General features: G+C 43.2%; 1 protein-coding gene across 2 annotated transcripts in view; it reads left to right on the forward strand.

Annotated features, from left to right (window-relative positions):
* SMOC2 (SPARC related modular calcium binding 2) overlaps positions 1–22,920 on the forward strand; it is a 234,841-nt gene that overhangs the window by 130,068 nt on the left and 81,853 nt on the right. For both annotated transcript variants that reach the window (XM_054971059.1, XM_054971135.1), the window contains exons 6-7: positions 261–311; positions 2,284–2,358. In XM_054971059.1, the coding sequence (XP_054827034.1) occupies positions 261–311; positions 2,284–2,358 (126 nt within the window). The remainder of the gene's footprint in view (positions 1–260; positions 312–2,283; positions 2,359–22,920) is intronic.

Raw genomic sequence — 22,920 nt, forward strand, 5'->3', positions numbered from 1 at the left:
CAAAGTTTTGTCAAAAAACAGTTTTCTTGCACCTGACAGGAGCCTCTAAGAATACCTTCAAAAGACAACATCATAAAGATACCACTTGAACGAGTCATTATGTTTTATGCTCTTAATAGGCTGCATTGATTGCATGGTTCCTTATTTATTCACTGGCTAGGACTATGTGCAAATCATTAGCATCATTCAAGCATATACATTTATTTAGCTTACACTCATAATTGTAGTCTTCTTGCAAATCTTTTCCATTTTGAATTCAGATGATGCTTCAGCTCCAGCACTGGAGACTCAGCCCCAAGGTGATGAAGAAGGTGAGCATTTCTACAAATTGAAATGGAAGGGTATAGAAATAAAACCTGTATGTTATATAGCATGGAAATAGTTTTCTGGAGTCTTTCCCAATACCTGGAAAAATACTTTAACTAGAAGCGACAGGAATTGAACCAAGGACCTTCCAAATTGGAATATGGTGCAATTTGAGCTTGCTAAAGCAATTGAATTATCTAGAGGTTTGCTGAATTGTGTTCTTAGATGTGTGCATTCCTGAAATTTGTACTAGGAAATTTAGATGTGAATTTCATAACCATATATTCCATATTTTCCCATTGAGGTTATATATGCTTGACTGACTATGCAAAAAAGGCTTTCTTCCAGCACATTCTAGGCTGGAAGATTCTAGCCTTGACATTTTCGATGTAACCACCTGGATCCATGCCACGGAACTGTCAAGACTAGACCACTGTAGTTCACTCTACATAGGTCTTCCCTCAAAGTCAACTCGGAGACTCCAGTTGTTGCAGAAAGCCACAGCTCAGTTATCAGTGGGAGCTAGGTGAAGTATGCATATTACTCCCATTATGAGTCACTCCATTGTCTACTTATCACTTACTAGGCTCTATTCAAGTTATTGGCTGTCACATACCAAGCTCTTTATGGTCCTGGTCCCTCATACCTGGTCCATGCTCCTTCATGGCAGCTTTGCTCATCTGAACAAGGTCTTCTGAAGGTGCCACCCTACTAATGGGCAAAGTCAACAACCGCTTGTACAAGTTCATTCTCTGTGATGGCCCCCACCTTTTGGAATGGCCTGGCTGATGTTAGGAGGCTTTCTGCAAACTATGCAAAACTGAATTATTCAGGTGTGCTTTTTTACATTGGTGGGAGGGCTGTGCTGTAAGGAAATGGTTCAGATATATGTTTTTGTTAAGGGATGGGTCTATGGGCTATACTACTGGTACCTACTGAGTAGCTTCTGCATAATATAACATCCCATATCTAATTACTTATACTTTGCTAATTGTTCATTCTTTGTTTCAGCATTATTTCAGCTCTGTATCAGATTTCTGGGTGTATTCAAATTTCTGCCATGCATACCCTATCACATGGTTATTATATGTCCAAGCTATTGATTGTATTGACTCACCCTGTGTAATCCACCCTGAGTGTCAGTGAGAAAGGCGGGCTATAAATAACATAAATAAAAAATAAAATGAATAAAATATAACAGCTTATTTTGAGCCATTTCTATTTGGTACATGCACACTCGTAGATTGAAAATATTGTTATGACCCCCTTTTTACACATATCCTTCAGAAAGACATATCTTGTCATAGAGTGTTGAAGACACAATGTTAACCAGGAAGTGTAGTTTAAAAAGATAAAGCCAAAGGTGCTGTCATTTTCACCTCTCTACAGGAGAGTAGTTTTAAAAGACAGAACGTGCAGAGATTGCTCCTCAGAGGGTTTGTTAATTTCGTCTTCACCTCCCAAAAGAGGAAGTTAAAACTGTGCTTCTCAGCTAACATTGCCTCTCCCTAGACTTGAGCGTCCTCATGTAAGAGGTACCATGTAGAATCATAGAATCATAGGGCTGGAAGGGACAATCCAGGGTCATCTAGTCCAACCCCCTACACAATGCAGGAAATTCACAACTACCTCCCCTTCCCCCAAACACACCCAGTGACCCTTGCTCCATGCCCAGAAGATGGCAAAACAGTGTTCAGGATCCCTAGCTGAACTGGTCTGGGGAAAATTGCTACCTGACCCCAAGGTGGTGATTGGCATTACCCAGGTAATGTAAGAAGGGACCACAAGAATTAATCACTGATGTAACCCTTCCTGTCCTCCCTCTCGTGATCTGCCCAGGTTCACAGAATCAGCATTGCTGTCAGATGGCCATCTAGCCCCTGCTTAAAAACCTCTGAGAGAAATGTATAGAGAGACTCATAGTCTGTTGTTGATTTATATTTTCAGTATCTAATTCTTATTCTCCTTAATTTCTAGATATAGCTTCCCGTTACCCTACATTATGGACTGAGCAAGTAAAAAGCAGACAGAATAAGACCAATAAAAATTCTGGTAAGATGATGGAGCATAATTAAATTGAAGCTACCTATCTACTTTTATTCCATCCTTCTTCTAGGAGCTCATTTCTTCCCCCTCCTCCACCATCTTTATCTTCACAGCAACCCTATGAGATAGGTTAGATTGAACAAGAGTGATTGGCCCATGGTCAGTGCTTCATGGCTCAGCTGAGGATTTGAACTTCATCCTCCCAGTTCCTAGTGCAGCTGCCTAATCTCTATACTGCTCTAAATCCCAGTGGTTAAGTTTACCTTTCTTCCTATCTTGGTACCAACATTTGTTCCCTTATCTTCAGCTGCCATTTTTAAGTTTTCTTGTCTCAACTTTCACCATTTGTCTGTTACACCAATGTTTTCTGCTATGGCTGCAAACCTCTGTGCATTTACTTGGGAGGAAGTGCCACCAAACATAATTTCTAATTGGTAAGCATGTCTACAATTGGGGTGCAGAAGGTCCTCTTGGTAAAGCTAGTAATTATATTTCTTAATTATATTTCTTCTTTATTTTATTTTTTCTTGGTCATTCAACCTTTCTGGTTCCTGACTTGTTCATCAGGTTGGGTTTTTTCCCTCTTGTTTTTGTCATACAAGTTCATTTCCTCATCTGTGAAATCATCTTTGTGCAATCATACAATGGCTTGCATCAAGATTGTCTTTTTGTGGTGTTTGCTCAAGGCACATATGCACATTGGTAATGTTAATAAGAAAACATGAAACAGGAACCAAAGCAACCAGAAGGGGTAACCAGCTGTATGTGCACAGAACTCTGTTCAAAACTTGAAAAGAAAAAGGGCATAACAAAGAATTCTTAATGTGCTTGTTCCTCTTGGGGGGTGGGGAGGGGAAGGCCCAGTGATTTGGAACTCTTTGAAGCATCTCTTCTTAAACTGGCCAACAAATGCTGCTACCTCTTTCTTTCCACCTCCTCTAAAAGCTTGTCATGCTAACCTGCAGCTGAGTCTGCATGGGTCAGTTTCACTGGTTTAGTTCCAATGCTGCAGTGGTTTTTTTGTGATCGTCTGCACCAGATTTGCCACCATGTGGCTTTTCTGCATCTTTCCTGGGAATACTTATACCTTGACTTTTTACTTAAAAAATCAGCTTTGTGGTCAGCTGTTTCCCCACCTTATTTATGTGAGTGATTCAAGTGCATGTTCGAATCACCCTCCCCCCCACTTCCTCTATTGTTTTCACTGGGTGATTCTCACAGCCAATCACATGTGGAGTTCCTTAAAAAGAAAAAGAAGAGCAGAGGCGAATCAGCAAATTAGGATCAACAAAGGGAGGGGTGGAGAGGCTGAAATCCAGGAAATAAGTTGTTCCAGTGCTCCAGCGATGCATCGATTCAACGCATGTGTACAAAAAAATTAATAATAATAAAGGAAAAAAGTGCTGGCACTGTGATGTCACAAATGATGACATTAGTGACAACAACAAGCACTCATGATCCTGACTCATTTTGGCATAGTGCGGACTAAAAAACTCAGTGCCACGCTGACCAAAACATGAGAGGTGTGAACGGCCACATATAAGCTGATTCCATGCCTTTCGGCTTGACTTCAGGGAAAGTGAGGAGTTAAGTCCCTGATGCAGAAGGGGCTTATATCAGTTGCTAAAACACTTAGTTGTACTTTTATCTCTGTGATACAGACAATGTCCATTTCTCCCACTGTGTCATCAAGGTATGAGTAAAAAATATTTGCTTCATTTTGGTTTGTTTAGAGTATTGTAAATCACCCTCCTCCTGTTTCTAGTAATGTCCAAAACTTGTTGCAAATGCATTCGAATAGTTTTGATGGTGTTCTGCTTGATACTGTTTTTCTTCTTTGTCTTCACAGTCCTTGGTCATATTTGCCCACTCTGCTCTTCGGCCTTGTTTACTGTAATGACCCATGTGATTGTTATTGATGTCATCACAGTGACATGATGACTTCAAGGATACCTGTAAACAAATCATATGATTACAACAGCCTGCCTCTTGATGACCAGTGATTGATGGGGAGAAGAGTCCCCATGTCCTTACTGGTGGGAGATAAGAGGTGGCAGTAGAAACAAGAGGAAATGCTAGACAGATGTATGACTGTTGACTGGCAAGCAGTGCCTTTCTATACAGTATTACACCCTTTTATATCCATTGTAAACAATTGCTTTTAAAAGTGTGACTGCTTACAATGGCACTGTAGGAATGTCCAGCATGGGCTATTGACATCAGTGCTCACACTGTGTGCTCCTAGCCATTTTGTAGCTGCATGTCTTTATGGGACTCAGTCTGTCTACAGCTATTTCCTCCTGCTGCTTCTTATGCCACTTTATGTTTTTCACTGGCAGCAATGTAGGAACTCCAGTCCTCCTCACTCATTCTTCAGCAGCAGAATCAGTTTCCCCCTAATCTACCACACCAACCCACTTGCTGCCATTGTAAGTAAAAATGTATATGTGAATATGTGAAAATACAATTAAGGAACTTGTGTTTCCTTAAAGCATAATACTGTGGCACGAAAGAATAACTCTTCCTTTTAGAATTGCCTTCCATGTATTCTTCTTTGTCCACTTCTTCTGAAACAGATAATCAGGATATACTCCACAGAACTGTTTAGATACAAACTAATTGGAGTATTGAAAATTAGATTATTTCTCTGTCTGAGATGTGAAAGAAAGCAGCGTTCTTGAGAGGGTAAAACAAAACATAACAACGCCCAGAAATGCTTCATTTTAAGTGGTATTTATTTCATCTTTATTACACCAGAGACCAGTTGGTGCCAAAGCAAAGGAATTATTGTGTTTGGAACCAACTTTAGTTATTCAAGAGTCTCACGTGCAGAAATATGAGAGACCACAATGCAAACAAAATAACAAGCAGTTCATCCACCCAAGTATGGCTCTTTGCAGTATGCAAAATCCTGTAAACTGCTTTATGGATAGATCTGTTTATAGGATCAGGTGGGGACACTTCTATTAGGGATATGGGTTTGTTTCCAAATTAATTGGAGAGAAGAACCAAAAAAAGCCACGTTGATTAATTTAATATTTCTTGTTACCTTTCCACACAAATAGGGTTCCCAAAGTGGTGAACCAATTCAGTAAGAAGGTATAGACATGCAACACACATAATATAACCTGGAAGAAGGAATAGTAACAGTTATTTGGGGTATGCCAAGTTAAACAAAAGAAAGCTTCACCTGCTGGTGGAAGATAATGAAAGTAGATATGGGCACGAATTGAAATACAAATCAAATTTCGTGATGAATTGGGCCAATTTGTGTTTCGCGAAAACGCATTTTATGGGGCCGCAGTTTTCATGAAATTCACAACTTTTTGGCCTGATTTGTTCGATTTGTGAATGATTTGTGATGCCAGACAGGCTGGATCCAATCCATTGATTCCCTAGGCAACATAGGCCCAGAATATCTGCAGACCTTTTGTTGCCATTGGAAACCCCAATCTTAGCCCACATAACCTTGATAGGCAGCTCTCCTTGCCAACTAGAGAGTTTCCATTCTGCCTATACAGCGAGGAGTGGGAGGGTTAATCCCCTAGGCAACTGAGGAGATGGGCCTTCTGTAGACATGGGAACACCAATCTCATCCCTACAAACCCTGTTAAACAGGTCTGTTTACCAACCACAGACCTCCTGTTATGCTCTATGTGTTTGTTATATAAGGCACTTCTCTCTGCCTCGTGCTTTTAGTTCCAGTAGACAGAGAGAGGATCTGTTGCTGGGATTTGGAATGAGAGAGAGTGGAGTTAGGAGTAGAGAGGGGCACAATCCAAAAAAAAATTAACGATCCAGCTGATCGTGGATCGGCGCCAGCGCCGATCCCAAATTAACGATCCACACCAATCATCTCCCATTCCGAAGCCGTGGATCATGGATCATGGATCCCAAAGTGGGCTGCACTGCTATTCTCAGCTATGTGAGAAGGTGGGTGGTGGTGGCTGCCGCCGGGCCTGGCGGGCATGGGGAGGCGGCGATGAGCCACCTCCCCTCAGGTCCCATTCAGCAACACAGGAGGTCTGTGTTTGGCCATCAGAGCTGCTTATCAGGGTTTACAAGGATGAGATTGGAGTGCCCATGGCTACAGAACACCCCCTTCCCCCTCCCTCCCCTGGGTGTCTTCTCCCAACTTGTGACTGCTTTGCTGCTCTGTGGTTGGAAGGAAGCCCTGCTGACCAAGGAAAGCTGGGCTTCCATTCGGGTTTACAGGGAAACAGAAGGAGGTTAAACAGAGCTCAGGCTTTCCCTTGGCTCTGTTGCCAGGGAATAGGTTGCTGGCGCCTGAGTGTCTGGATCCCCGATCTGAGCCCAAACGCAATGATCCAGGCCTCTCCCAATTGCTGGATCATTGGCCGTGGCCAATCACAATCCACCGGGTCACGATCTCATGATCACCATTATCGTGGGTTTTTTTCGATCGTAATGCGGATCATGCCCATCTCTAGTTAGGAGCTTTTGGCTGGACTTGCTGCTGCTTCAAAAGAGATTGTAAAGCCTCTTTCTTATTTTCCTCACTTGTCCTTGCTGGGAAGGTCTTTGAGTGAGGGTGCCTTTCCCCCTCCACCTCACCCCACCCTACTCTCAGGCCTTTGCCTGGCTCGGGGGCCTAGGTTGACTAAGGCCTCCTTTATTTTTTCTTTGCCTGTCTTTGTTTCTTCTTAATTCTTTTCCTGTTCTTTTGAGGTCTCACATTCTTGTTGTTTCCTTTGGTTTTATCTTGTGCACCTCTCCCACCTGGGCAGGTGTCTGTGTGGTGGTTTTGGAGCCCTCCTCCCAAGCCCAGTCTCAGCACCACTGCCTGGCTCTGGGGCCCAGCTTTGTGGGTTCCGGTCAACGTTTTGCAATCTTGGCCAAACTGGGGTGGGTGGGTGGAAGAGAGCCTGCTGAAGTCTCCCTGCGAGTTTGGCATCTCATGGTATGAAGGAGGCTGTTGAAGTGCCTAGGTTCTGACAAATCACGAAACTAATGAATCATATCACAAAACAGGACAATTTTGTGGAAGTTCATGTTTCATGATTCATGGAACGTGATGAAACGTGAAACTCTCATTTTGTTTTTTCCCCGTTTTGTGCCCATCTCTAAATCTAAATGAATCATTTAGATTGAATCTAAATGAATCTCCCTGGTGAGAGTTCAAAAGTTTTGGCACCATGACCAAGAAGATACTTCCTTGGTGTGCCACCCATTTAGCCTCAGCCCGCAGGGACACCCAAAGCAGGGCATCGAAAGATGACTTGGGCATGCAGGTAGGTTCATATAGGAGAAGTTGTTCTTCAGGTGTGCTGGTTCCAAGCCAATTAGGTCTCTAAAAGGTCAGTACCAATACCTTGAATACCAGGACCTAGGAAACAAATTGGGAGCCAGTGTAGATGTAAAAAGACTGGAGTGATAAGTTCCCTACAACCCACTCCAGTTAACATTCTGGCTGCAGTATTCTGTATCAACTGTATCTTATAAACAAACTCCAAGGGCAATCCCACACAGAGTGCAATGCAGTAATCTAATCTAGATGTTACCAGGGCATGCACCACAGTGGAAAAATCTTTCCCACCCAGAAAGAGCCACTTTGAATCATCAGCCAAAGCTTGTTAAAGGCTCCCCTGATCACCGATGCCACCTGTTTATCCAACAGAAGGCCAGGATCCAGGACCACTGCCAAGTTCCTTGTGCTTCTTTAGCTTTCTCCCATTTCCCCCCTTTTTGTTGAAATAGTTTATGATAGTGTATTCAGTATTTCAATTCTTCCTCAGAGTTTCAAGCTTGGTGATCCTGCCATTTTTCTCCATAGCTCTGAAACTGGCTCTCCAAAAGTCTGATATATTGATGGTTGTTGTGGATTTTCCGGGCTGTATCGCCGTGGTCTTGGCATTGTAGTTCCTGACGTTTCGCCAGCAGCTGTGACTGGCATCTGACAAATCACAAAACTGTGACTGATGCCAGTCACAGCTGCTGGAGAAACGTCAGGAACTACAATGCCAAGACCATGGCGATACAGCCCGGAAAATCCACAACAACCATCGTTCTCCGGCCGTGAAAGCCTTCGACAATATGTCTGATATATCCCTTGCTATCATATATTCCAATATGACACAGTCACTGCCCTTAAGCCTCCTGCCACTTTCACTTCATCAATCAGTTTCTCCCTGTTGGTCAGGATTAAGTCTAGGATAGCAGGCCCCATTCCTTCTTCTTTCACTTTCTGGGAGATTGTTGGGTACCTACCTGAGTTAGATTCCCAAGAAAAATGAGATCACTTTAAGTCCCCCATTACCACTATGTATCTGTTCAATAACAGTTTTGTAATTTGTTGTAGGAAAGCATCGTCCAGATCTTCTGATTGGCTGGATGGTTTGTAATCTACTGCTACAATGATAGAACTTGTTCCTTCTTTCTTTCCTTACCTAGAATCTTTCAATAATATGCAGATAAGTGGACTGAGTTGCTGTATTCCAGATTTTGGTGGTGGGATGGAAACACATTGAATATGCATTTGGATGGATACAATTTGGCGTAATGGAAATACAGGTTCCCGTGTATATTGAATACATTAAATCACATAAATTATCAAAATGTGTATCATGTGTACATCCAAATGAAGGTCATAGAAATATGCAGGGGATTGTTGGAAGGATGTGAAAAGGAACACTCAACACAGCAAAACTACAGAACAAGTAAGAAAAGAGTAAGTGGAATTTGCTACCGACAGTTGTGCAATAGTTCAGAGTAGGGGAGAAAGAATAATCTCCTCAATCCAGTGGCATTACTTATAGCCATCCATTTCCTTGTTTCATGCAAGTCAAACGTAATTAACTCCATTGAACAGAATCAGATACAGAGGAATCCTCAAAGTTTTCTCACAAGCAGCCATGTGACTTGTCCAATATGAGTAGAACCAATACACTCCATTATTTTGTATGGGAGTTGGGATAAGGGTCGTTGGACTATATCAAATATTTCTGGTGGCCACATTTGAGAACCATGTTCTAGTATCTTCACTAAGTTTTGTATGAGAAATGAAAAAAAGATCCTCCACTGTCTAGGTCATGTGGCCATTTTGTTCTGAAGGGCTCTAGTTTGGTTTTTTCTCCTTCTAAACCTGAACTTGGTAAATTAAATTCTGTGTTCATTACATCTCCTTTCTTTGCCTTTTCCAAGCAGATAAGCCTTTCCAGACCTCCCCAGAGCATTTGTATAATTAAATCACTACTTATATTGCATTCTGCTGGAATATACTTATTATGGTATTTGCTCTATCTTTAAAAATCCCATTTTACAGGCATTTTAATTTATCTTTTAATTTTACATATTGGTTCAAAATGCATATAAGCTCTAGCTTCTGGCATCTCTGGTCTCTTCCTCCCACCAGGGATAAAGACCCTCCCACCCTAAAACATTTTTTAAAAGTGCTCTGTTTAACATCCAGGAGATACCGTTATTGTTCAGGATGTTCATGTATTTTATTTTATGGAACCCCCACACTGGAAACATTTTCCTGTCTTTGGGGGGGGGGCATTTGAAAGGATGGTCATTTTCTTTTATAGCATATGTTAATTTCATGCCAAAAGATACTAATCTTCCCTAAACTATTTTTAATTATATTATATGACTTTTCTTAAGTGCTAAAATGAAACAGCAGTCATATTTTAATTTTCATACAAGGTCTGCTCTGCCCCTCACAGTTTCTTAATACAGCAGACTAGACCCTCAGGATAGCAGTGTATATTTGGGTTCAAGTCAGAGAAGAGGCATATACATTTGAACAGAAATGCATGTGGCAAGCAAACAATATAAAGAACCGCAATTATATATTTAAAAAATCACCTGTTTTACTAATGCATAAATAACGCAACCCACCCACCCCCCATTTTGAGAGATGCAAGTTCTCTCCTTGTGCCTATAACAAATGTTCTTTGTGAAGACATTTTATTCTATTGTATAGAAAACAATCCACATTGTATAGAATGCAGTCCATATTGGTGCATATAATAGGTTGGACATAAAACTGTTTCTCCTCAAAATAAGTTAATTACAATCACAAGTTAGAATGTACAAACCAGTCTATGCACACGTGGCAGCAAAGCAACAGAAGAGACGAGGACTCCCTACTTGTTGAATAACTGACTCTTGTTTGTTTGAAAGTTACAAGGGATGAATGATGCCCATTAAAGTAATCATGCATCCTTTTGTTTATGACCTTAAAATAAATAGTTTAATAAAGCAACCACCGAGGAGTCTTAAAGGGGACTTGTACAGATTTCCTGAGTATGATTCTTTCTGGTTATTCTTACACAAGTGTTTCAATGAGTGATATTTCCTAATATGTAGTTCCTAATATGTGGTTCTCAAAGCTGTCATCCAGTATGCAGGATGAATATGAATATGGGGAGAACGGCATTTTTGTGTGTCTTGGACTTAGGCCCCCAGGAATGGCTACTTGGTGATAATTTAGCAACTAACTTAATCTATACTTAATGGACCCAGATAAAAATGAAGTGTGCTGTGACAGGAAGATCTGTCCGCTACTTCCGATCAGATTACACTTTTTAAATAAGAAATTCATATTGTTGGAAAGGCCTTTCATTGCAATATTTCATGACATCTTTTTACTTTTATCTCAGTTATTTCCAACTGTTTTCTTAGGAACACAGGAATTCTCCACAAGAAAGTCAGTAATAGCTGACAACTTGAACAAAAGACCACTTATCCATTGCTAACAAATAGTTTAGCAGCTGCCTCATGAGGGTTCCTAAAGGCAAATAAATGTTGTAGGCTAAAAGAAAATTGAAAACCACTTCTTTAGCCTGTTTTGCTGATTTATTCCTAGTAAATGTTAAAATAGTTGACATAGCTTTATGGCCTGTACATCAGGGGAGGTTCCTATCATCCGTGGAATTATTCATCTCTTAGTAAGCTAAATGGAACAATGGTGTTTTCTACATTATTTGCTACAAGTCAGAGAAAAAACTAAGAAAACTGTTTATTTTGGCACCCAACAATTCCCTTTAGGAGTGTCCCACTCAATTATATAAATAGGAAATGTGCTCATCCCCTCTTTGATACATGAACTAACAATTGTAAAAGTTTTTTTTTTCCAAATTAATGGTGACAATGTTAAGACAAAGGCTTATGTGGCAGGCTTCTTTTGAATACCATGTGTTAGCACAAAATGATAGGCCCCATACAAAAGGACGTTAGAGCAGGGAAATCCATAATTGCAGAAAAATAACAGCTGTACAAATCTTTAAACAAGATTGAGACCATGGCATGGGGGGTGGGATTCAAGGGGTTTAATCCTTCCATTTTAACCAATCAACCCCCTATCCACATGGTGAACAAAGACCCTCTTTCTTTGATTTACTAATATACAAGAAGAGAAATATTAAACCTCCCTCTTCCCCTAACACTAGGTGAAGGCCTCTGCTTCTCAAAAAAGCTGGAATATCCTGACCACAGATCCCTTATATCTTGTCTAATTAGGCCCTTAGTTGTTCTTTAATCCTATTACCACTCGTTAGTAATGTGGAATTTTAACTTGGCTATCTTTCTCTGGACTGTATGTTGAGTGATGTTGTCTACATTCCCCATGCTAAAATGTAGAATGCTCTGACCTCCTAAGGTCTTGGTGTACTACATTACTTTTTTATTCTTATTCAAAATAATGGCACAAGCTTCCATCAGTAGTAGTGGTAGTAGCAATTAAATGGTGGAAGCAGAGCATTAGGCTTTTATTTATGTAAACTGTAATAAAATATTGCCTTATTAGGTAAGCGAATGCCAGCATTACTGTTTCTTGCAAGTCTGCTTTCCAGAGAAGTTAAACATTTAGAATCTGTTTTATTTGAATTGTCCTGCCAAAAATAGGCGTTTGAGCTTTATTACTTTGTCACAAATGACTTCAAGCTAAACACATGAACTTAAGGGCAAGACAAGGTGAGGGCCAGAATAGAAAAATATTTGTTGAAAATATGAACAACTAATGCCTGCTAATGCATGTCACAAAAAGTGCATAGGGAAACTCACAATAGATCAGTCAGTTATTCACAACAAGATGTCTTATTTACATATGGAGGAAAGTGACATATTATTTCTTCAGCAACAGTGCAATAAGTCAACAATGCATGGATTCAGGCTTGCTTTAATAAAGCAAAGATTCTCATGCCCCCAATATAAAATAATGCTGTTGCATGATGGAGAATAGGAAGTCTAGAAGGAACTGAGATGGTGGAGATTGCATAGGTTGCAGGGCCACCATGTCAGGTTCCATGTGGGCTAGCCTGGGGAAAACATAGGCTGCCTGCTACAGCTAGAGTCCAGTACCTCCATGACAGAGGCTACAAAAGGAACTGCTGCCTCTGGAGGAAGGTGTAAAGTACCATCTACAATCACGCCACACCAGGCTAGTTTCAGCTGTAACTTTGGGCAATTAAAGCAATTAAAACTAGCATCCCTCCCTTCCTTCAGTGTTGCTGATGAAGGGAACATGCCTTGCAAAAGTTTATACCCTGGACATCTAAATGATATTTAAGGTGCTTCTGGACTCAAATCTTGTTCTTCCGATTTTGTTGTAATTCAGTTTTTAATCCTTCCCTTCAAAACTATTGCAACAGCTTTTCTCTTTTTTCTCTTTTGTGTGAAGGAGAAGGCTGCATGTGCATATACACATACATACACACATACATGCACCTATTGCTTGGAATGGGGAAAACACAGCACCAATACACTTTCCTCAAAGCTTCTCCTCTTCCTCTTTCATGCCTCCTCTTTCATGGACTGTTGCTCTAGATAGGAAAGGAGTGTGCTATTGATTCTTCTCCACTGCATCAAATCGGCTTTTTCCTTCTCCAGGAAAATTACAGTGGGAACTCTAATTTTTCCTCTGCTAGACAAGTTACAATTTGGCATGGTGGTGATGGTTTGCTTTGGGAAACAGCAGAAAACAGGTTTTTCTACTCAAGGATTGTAGACCTGTTCTGAAATGCTATTCTTTTTGTACAAGTAGCTATTTTGTGAATGGGTTCACCCACTAAGTTGCCATTTTGTGACTGGTAGCTCCCAAGGCTCTTGAAAACAATTTACGAATTCCCAGAAACAAAAAGTAATTCCCCTCCTGATGTAGTCATATCCATCTTCCCACTCCTAATGACGATAGATTAGAACAGTAAAAGATGAGTCCCATAAACTTAAAAAAGAAAGTTATCTAGAATCAGCCTAGATGAGATATGGATCCTCTGTGAATATGATTTTCCAGGAGTTGTTGAAAGCTAGTTAGCAGCCCCAGGCACCTCACTTGAAAGCTGGGCAAGTGTTGCTGAGGTAGGGTGGGAAGAAAGTGTTTAGCTTAACATATTTCTACCATGCTTATTCCACATTTAAATAATCCTTTCAAAGCTGCAATTATCTCTGCATACAGGGAAAAAACCAATATAAATATCTGGGATGAGAAATGAAAAGGAGAAGAATGGCATTTTGAGATTTATCTGAGTGAGGCTAGGAGGATGTGGAAAGGGAGATAAGTAGCACAAAGACCAGCAGTGAAAGGGAGAGGAAGGAGGGAATAGCTGGATGAAGGGAAACAATGGAGTCATGGGGGAACAAGGCAGAGAGCAGGAATGGCTTGGGGGATGAGGGCAAGGAAGAAGAACAGATAGTGGGAAAGGTTAAGAGGGAGAAAGAGAAAGGCACATAAATTGCCTGGTTCCTGTAGCATGAACATAGTCTAGGCAAAGGAACAATCTAAGGGAAAGATTGTGCCTTTTCCTTCTGCAGTTGTAGCAGAACTGTCTCAGGGAGAACTGAGCCTAGAATACTTAAAATTAGTGCCTCTTTTCTGGCAGTGGTGAGAACCCAATTTTCTGGATACTTTAGTTACTCTGAAGGGGATGCTAATAGGGCAGGTAAAGAAGATAATGAAGGACTTCATTAGGCTACAACAAAGACTTACCTGGTAAAGGGACACTCTTGCCTGGAATGGACTATAAGGTTGTTATCCTACACCATTCATTCATTTTGGCCTAAGTGTGACGAGAACCCATAGAGTCACAAAAGGAGCCATTGATTAAGGGGTGTATGTAGATCTGACTCTCATCCTGAAATGACTGTAATTCTCTGGTTTGATTCAAGATAGAAATATCCAGATTCCCTTGCCTTCATATGGGTGGCATTGCAGGGGTGTGTTGACACTTCTATTTTTCTCTCTCTCTGTGTGTGGGGGGGATGTTGTCTTGAGGTATGTGGGAGCAGAATAGGGTATATGTTGAAGTAAAGACAAGTGAGTAGTGACAGATTCTGAGGAGAAAGGTGATGAGTGGATGCTCTAACAGTGGGACTATGACAGTGGTAGTCATATGTGTCTTGTGTCCCTCGGCCATGTGAAGATATTGGTATGCAGTTCTTAATCTTAAGAACTTGGTCAGTTTTCTTGTCATGCTGAAATTCCTTTCAGAATAGTTGAATCAATTTATATTATCAGAAAATTCATGCCAAAGTCACCACTAGCATGAAGATCTGTCTTCCTTCAACAGGATGTGGGAGTTAGTATTGATATCTCCTCCCCCCATCATTGTAAAGGAGAAGGCAGGATGGCTATGCTTTTCATTCATTTTGCCCTTGTTTTGCTCACTGACTGGTGACAGAGCCAAGTCCTGGGCCAGGCTTTGCTTCAAGAGCCAAAATAAAAGCTGAGCTGCTGGAGCTGACTGTAAACATATGAAATGCAAAACTCATGAAAGTATATTAAAAAGTTGCTGGAGCTCTAAGGAAATAATCCTATGGTATTCTTGTTGGCTCTTTTGCTTCCCTGGCTCATCTTCCTTTCTGGACCCAGAACTATGCCAGAATCAGCCACCCATTTCAAGTGAGGTTTCAGATTTTATTAATTTCCCTGCTTCTTTAGGAAAGATGGTATTTCTACATTCTGGGTGAATTAAAACCTACGCCAAGGGCCAGCACAAAGGTAGTGGTTAAATAAGGCCAAAGCAAGACTTTTGGCTGATGCTGAACAGAGAGGCTGAAAATCTGTCCTGTTCATAGTGCTTCTAATAAAACAAATAATAGCCACTGTGACTCAAAGGAGTCTTGTTTTAGTCATAATAAACAAGAGCCTTGTGGTACCTTAAAGAATAACATTTTGTTACAGCATGAGCTTTTGTTGACTACAGCATACTTCTTTAGATGCTCTGAGTGGATTCCTGAGAGCCAAACAAAACATTCTCTTTTTTAAAAGATTCGATCTAGGTTCCCAGAGCCACACACTAGAGAAGGATGGCTGTACATCATTGCCATCCACTAGGCTTCTTCTTAAGCCCTGTTCATATGTTACAGAGAACCCCTTACTAGGGGTGTGCATAATAGAAAAAACGAGCCAAAAATACACAGAAATTGGCAGTTTGGCTTGTTAAAGCTGCTTCTAGAATGGAGAACCAAATCCAGGAAACTAAATTGTAATGAGTCCCTCCCACTGAAAAGATTGTGTGTTTCATTTCATACCTTCCAACAGCAGCAGACAGGCACTGGGCTCACCTCGCAAGGCCGCATCTTGTTTTCCTGAACAGCACCAATCAGATCCCAAAGGAAGAGAGCCCTTATGTTATTAATTAACTCTCTTGTCTGGAAAGAGGAATGAACACAGTGTGCCTGAGTGCATACCATGCCGCTCCCCGCCCCCCCCCCCCCCTTGCTACCTGGGAAATGGCATTCTCTCCTTCCCTGCCAATTGGGTCCTGACAAGGGGAGAACCTTCCCCTCCTGTTTGGAAAGGAGACTTCAAGCATAGGCTGTGATTTGAAAAACACTTCCTTGAGAGTAAGCTCTATTGACTAACATGCACCTTACATATGAGTAGACCTGCTGGGGTAAATCTTGGTTTGTTTTGGTGTGCTACCAGGTGCTGGTCTGTCTCTCCTCCCTCCCCTAATTAAGGCATTGGAATTGTTGTGAGGAAAAGTGCCACTGAGGGGGTGGGGGTAGGGTCTGTTCAGTCAATCAAATGTTTTAAAAGCCCTGGAAGACTTCAATCATATGCTGCAATTCTGAAGACACTTCTCTGGGAGTAATCACTATTGAATAACATGGGACTTATATCTTGAATAGACCTTTTTAGGATTGCTACCATCATCTTTCACGGCCCTCTCTTTTTCTGAGTCAAATGGCAAATGTGTACCTACCCTGCCCTTTCAGAAACAATCCTGCCTGCCCCCACAGTAAACGGAAAACTTATGGGGAAAACACAAGTCTGTTTGGCCAGTGGGAGGGGAAGGAATTATCATAGAATCATAGAGTTGGAAGGGGCCATACAGACCATCTAGTCCAACCCCCTGCCCAGTGCAGGATCAGCCTAAAGCATCTCTGACAAGTATTCATCCAGCCTCTTCTTGAAAACTGCCAGTGAGGGGGAGCTCACCACCTCCCTAGGCAGCTGATTCCACTTTTGAACTACTCTGACCGTGAAAAAGTTTATCCTAATATCCAGCCAGTACCTTTGTGCATGTAATTTAAGCCCATTGCTTCGGGTCCTACCCTCTGCTGCCAACTGGAACAGCTCCTTGCCCTCCTCCAAATGCCAGCCTTTCAAATATTTAAAGAGAGCAATCATGTCCCCCCTCAACCTCCTCTTCTCCAAACTAAACATTCCCAAGGCTCTCAGCCTTACCTCATAGGGCTCGGGCACCAGACCCCTGGTCATTCTCGTCACTCTCCTCTGCACCCTCTCGATTTTGTCCACATCCTTTTTGAAGTGAGTCCTCCAGAACTGCACACAATACTCCAGGTGTGGCCTGACCAAGGCAGTATAGAGAGGGGCTATGACCTCCTGCAATTTCGACACTATGGCCCCTTTGATACAACCCAAGACTGAATTAGCCTTTTTTGCCATTGCATCACACTGACTGCTCATATTTAGTTTACAGTCCACTCTTACCCCAAGATCCCTTTCACATATACTACTGCCCAGAAGTGTATCCTCCATCCAGTATTTGTGCTTCCCATTTTTGTGGCCCAGATGTAATACTGTGCACTTGTCTTTGTTGAATTGCATCCTATTCACAGCTGCCCACTTCTCCAGAGTATTCAGGTCTTGTTGAATTTTAATTCTATCTTCTTGGGTGTTTGCTTCTCCTCCCAATTTGGTATCATCAGCAAATTTAATGAGCAGCCCTTCCACTCCTTCATCCAGATCACTGATAAAAATATTGAAAAGTACCGGGCCCAAAACCGAGCCCTGCGGTACCCCACTGGACACCTCCCTCCAATCTGATGAAATGCCGTTGACCACCACTCTTTGAGTGCGGTCCTCTAACCAGTTCCCTATCCACCGAACTGTCCTATAGTCCAGTCCACAGTCTTCCAGTTTGCCCATCAGAATGTCATGGGGGACCTTATCAAAAGCTTTACTGAAATCCAGATAAATCACGTCAACAGAGTTCCCCCGATCCAGTAAGCTGGTCACCCGATCAAATAAGGAAACCAGGTTGGTCTGGCAAGATCTGTTAGGAACAAAACCATGCTGACTTCCCCGGATCACTGAGCAGTCCTTCAGATGCTTACAGATCGATCCCTTGAAAATCTGTTCTAATATCTTCCCAGCAACAGAAGTCAGACTGACCGACCTGTAGTTTCCCGGGTCATCCTTCTTCCCTTTCTTAAAGACTGGGGTAACATTTGCTCTTCTCCAATCTTGTGGCACATCCCCAGTCCTCCAGGAGGCCTTGAAGATGATGGACAGGGGTTCTGCAAGTTCTCTAGAAAGTTCTTTCAGCACTCTTGGGTGCACCCCATCCAGCCCAGGGGATTTGTATTCATCGAGTGCAGCCAGATGCCTCTACACAACCTCTCTGTCAATGTCAATTAGCCACTCAGGTATCCTGCCACATTTTCTACTATCTCTAGATGAGCCTGAGTTCTTCAGGGAGAAAACAGGCAAAAAAGTCATTAAGCCTGTCTGCTTTTTCTCTGTCCTGCATCAGAGTTTCTCCATCGACTCCCAACAGCGATCCAATTGCCTCTTTTACCTTGTGTTTGCTTCTCACATATCTGTAGAAGTTTTTCTTATTGTAGCGAGCCCTCCTGGCCAGACCCAGCTCATACTGAGCTTTGGCCTCTCTGATGGCTGATCTGCAGTACCTAGTAACCCTCATATACTCCTCTTTAGAGGTCTGTCCTTCTCTCCATTTCCTGAACATTTCCTTTTTCTCCCTTAGCTTATTCTGGAGCTCTCTGTACATCCACATTGGTTTCTTGGAGCCCTTACCATGTTTCCGTCTTGCTGGGATAGTGAGGGCTTGAGCTTGCAAAAGCTCGTGTTTGAGAATGGCCCAACCTTCACTTGCTCCTTTCCCTTCCAGCACACTCCTCCATGGAATGACTCTCATCAAGCCTCTGAGTTCATTCAGACAATCCTACTACCTGCCTGCCCACCCTTGGGCAATGGAGAAGATTAGCAGCAAGAATGCCCCATTTTGCAGCAGAAGGCTGAGCATCAAAAGGAAGGATCTGTTTGTAAGGGCCAAACTAGACATTATGTTTTTTGGTGAGTTGGGGGAACCTAGACCAAACTTGCTTGGCCTACAGCCACACAGCAGCTGCAGAGAATGTAATTTCAAAGATCCTAGGGTGCCCTTTTCTGCTTGGTATCGTAGGAGGGTCTCGTGACCCCATTCCACTGTTTTTGCTGGAGGAAACCACCTCAGCATGTGGAGCATTCCATGCTTGTGCTGCTCCAGAGTTATGTAAGTAACTCCCTTCTCCAGCTTCTGAAAATGGTATGGGGAAGGCAGGAACCCCTTCTCTCCTATGCTGCTATCCCAAGCCAAAAAGAGCTCCCTCTGTTGTTAAAATGACATTCCCTTCAGCTGCTTTGTAGCTTCAGGGAAAGTGAAGTTGGTCATTCGAATCTAAACCCAGCTTGCCAAAAAAGTTAATGTCTGGTTTGACCCTAAGAAGCACCTAACGTGTACTCATTTTATGTATTAAATGAGGGACCAGTCCCTTTATCGATGCAGGATTTAGATTGCAATTCAGGAGGGACAGTCCTAGGTATGGGGCACATAAGGCAGCTGCTCCAGGCCCCACACCAGAAGACCTCTGGACCCAACATGCCAGCCCAGTAGGCTTCCGCTTCTACCTGTGTGTTGTGACTTCAACCTGTCCCTGCCTGCCCCTGCCCCACCTCACCATCTCTTTGATCTCATGTGGTCCAATACACCTTGGAATTCCCCCAGCCCAATTACCTCAGGGACATTGTCAGCAACCTTCCATGCTAGTGCTGGGGACATTCTGAGCCTGCTATCTTCCACTGGCCACCACCAATCATGGGGCATACCTCAACTTGGCTGGTGAGTTCTTCCTCCCTCCTTTACCTGCTGCTTACTCTGGAGTAGGAGGCCATACAACAAGTAGGAGAAACACTCACCAATCCTGCCCTGGAGCAGTATTGCTAAGCACCATTGCACTCTTTCATGTTCAATGAGCTTACAGCTTGCAATGCAGCCTATCTGCTCTTCAGTTAACCTTTTCAGGGGGGTGAAAGGATAATTGTTGCAAAGCTGAGCATTCTTCCTTTCCTTATTTACCTTTTCTCCCCCCTTCCCGTGTATATTTTTTTTGTCATATCAGACTTTTTCTTCCTCTTCTGCTTCAATTGTTTAACAGCTTCTACACTTATCTCTGTAATGGTAGAGTTTTTCAGCACAATCCTAGGCATGTTTACTCAAATTTAAGTACCACTGTGTTCGATGGTGATTACTCTTTGGCAAATGTGAATAGGACTATGCCTCTATAGTGCAAAGCTATACATGTTTACTCTGAAGTCAATAATATTGTATTCAATGGAGCTTACTCCCACGTAAATGTGCATGGGATCATGGCTCTACATTGCAATCCTATGCATATTTACTTGGAAGTACACGCTATTGAACACATGGAGACTTACTTCTGAGTAGGTTTGCATAGGATTGTACTGTACATAGTTTCATAAGCCCTATGTTGGGCTGAGAAGCAGGCTAAAACAGGGGTCCTCAACCTTTTTAAGCCTGTGGGCACATTTGGAATTCTGATGGAGTGTAGTGGGTGCAGCAACAAAATGACTGCCACAAAATGGCTGCTGCAGGAGATGGATCCAGCCACAAAATGGCTGCTATAGTTATCTTCAGTCAGTGAAGATCTTTGTGCTATGGAAGCAGTTTCTGCGAAACCAATGTTTTTAAAAATCTCCACAACTAATCAATACTCCCAATAACCAATTAGAAGCTATGTTTTGCAAAAGCCCCACCTTGCCCCACCCACTTTCTAAAAACTTTTGGGCACCAGGAAAGGTGTCAACAGGCACAAGTGCCCACGATCACCATGTTGGGGGTCCCCTGGGCTACAAAGACAAATGAGATATGGGAGGGCCATACTTCACTTTTACCCAGGGCTCCAGAATCACTAAGCGTCTCTATACACAAGACATCTTACAAGTGAAGGGAGATGCAATGTTAGCCAGGAAGGATAGTTTAAAATGAAAAAGCGGGCAGAGATGCTCCTCAGAGGGTTTGTTAATGTTATCTTCTCCTCCCCAAAGGGGAGGGGAAATTGACAGAGCCTTTGAGTGTGTCAGTATGTAAATACATGCCTGGTGGAAGTGGGGAACTGTAAATGTCTCAATCACCCTCCATCCTCCTCCTTTCTGCTTTGATCCTGCTGCCTGCTTTATTCAGAAACAAGTCCCCTAAACACAAGACTTCTAAGTAAATGTTGCAAAGGATGGCGGAACTCTGCAGTACCAGCATCCTGCGTGGTTGCTTTCTTGATGAGTTCCACAGGATTTATTCTCAGGTATGCAGAGGAGGGGGGGGGGGGGAGAGCAGCACTTCCTCAGGTTTACTCAGAAGTAAACCCCACTTGCTCCTGAGTAAATGCACACAGACTGGCCAGGGCAGCAGTGAGAGTCTATAGGCGTTAAAATGGTTTGCAACACCAGTTTGTCAATACTCCTCCATTCAACATCCAGATAAGTGAAGATCTCTGGAGAGCTTGAAAGCTTGCACTTTAGTTGCCTGCTGCTTTGGTTGGTCTTCTGTTTTGGGGTTCTGCTTTGGAACAAGCTGGCTGCTGCCACTTCAGAAACAAGTGTTTCCCAAGTAATCGTGCCCTGGATTGCTCCCTGAGAGGGAGGGGGAAAAGAGAAAGATCTCATGTAGCTTCATCCTGGGATAGACTGCTTAAAGGCAAGCTAACTCTGTCTAAGATCATGAGGAGCAGGCTGTAAGGCAGCTACAATCCTGTACATGCTTACTCAGAAGTAAGTCCTATTGAAACCAGTGAAACTTACTTCTGAAAAAAAAAACCAGAAATCATTAGGATTGCCAGGGGTCATTTCGTAGAAAAAGAGCTGCAGGAACTCATTAGCATAACTCATTAGCATAACTCATTCGCATATGCCACGTCCCCTCGACATCACCAGAAGTGCTCCATTAGCATAATTGATTTGATTGGGCCTGAAATGGCCCGGATTTGGCTGCTGCTAGACAGGGAGTGTTCCCGCACCAGGCAGTGGCCTGATCAGGGCCGTTTTGGCCCCAACCCAGGCCAAAAAGGGCCCAAAGGGCCCAAAATGGCCATTTTGGGCATGTTTTTGGCCTGGATCGGGCCCAAAACAGCCCACATTGGGTTAGTGCCAGGCAGGGGAGGGGGTCCCCCACCAAAAATGGCCATTTGGGGCACGTTTGGGCCTGGATCAGGGCCGAAACACCCCGGACCAGGTCAGTGCCTGGCATGGGAGGGTTCCCCCACCCAGCTCCAACTCAATCCCAGCGGAAATGGGCCCAGAATGCTTGAAAATGGCTATTTTGGACCTGTTTAGGCTTGGATCGGGGATGAAACAGCTGGGACCTCTCCCACCCGGCACCAACCCAATCCTGGCCATTTCAGCCCCAAATCCCGGCAGAAATGGGCCCAAAATGGCCAAAATGGAGAGTTCCCCCACCTGGCACCCATCAGATCTGGGCCATTTTGGCCACAATGGGGGCTGTTTTGGCCCCAATCCTGACCGAAACAGGCTCCAAATGGCTGAAAATGGCCATTTATGGCCCATTTGGGCCCAGTTTGGGCCTGAAATAGCCAGGACTGGGTTGGTGCCAGGCGAGGGAGGCTTTTCCCACCTTGCACCGACCTGATACCTGCCTTTTTGGCCCCGATCCTGGTAGAAATGGGCCCAAAATGGACCAAAGTGGCCATTTGAGGCCCCTTGGGGCCTGGATTGGGTCGGTGACAGACAGGGGAGGGTTCCCCCATCTGGCACCAACCTGATTCTGGCTGTTTCAGCCCCAATCCTGGCAGAAATAGGCCCCAAATGGCCAAAATGGAGAGTTCCCCCACCCGGCACCGATCTGATCTGGGCCATTTCAGCCCCAATCCAGGCCAACACGGGCCCCACATGGCCAAAAATGGCAATTTTGGGCTGGTTTGGGCCCGGATCAGGCCTGAAATGGCTAGGACTGGGTTGGTACCAGGTGAGGGAGGCTTTCCCTGCCCGGCACCAACCCAATCCTGACCGTTCCAGCCCCGATCCTTGTAGAAATGGGCCCAAAA

Source organism: Eublepharis macularius, chromosome 1, assembly GCF_028583425.1.
Source record: "Eublepharis macularius isolate TG4126 chromosome 1, MPM_Emac_v1.0, whole genome shotgun sequence".
In the NCBI taxonomy this organism is placed as follows: Eukaryota; Metazoa; Chordata; class Lepidosauria; order Squamata; family Eublepharidae; genus Eublepharis; species Eublepharis macularius.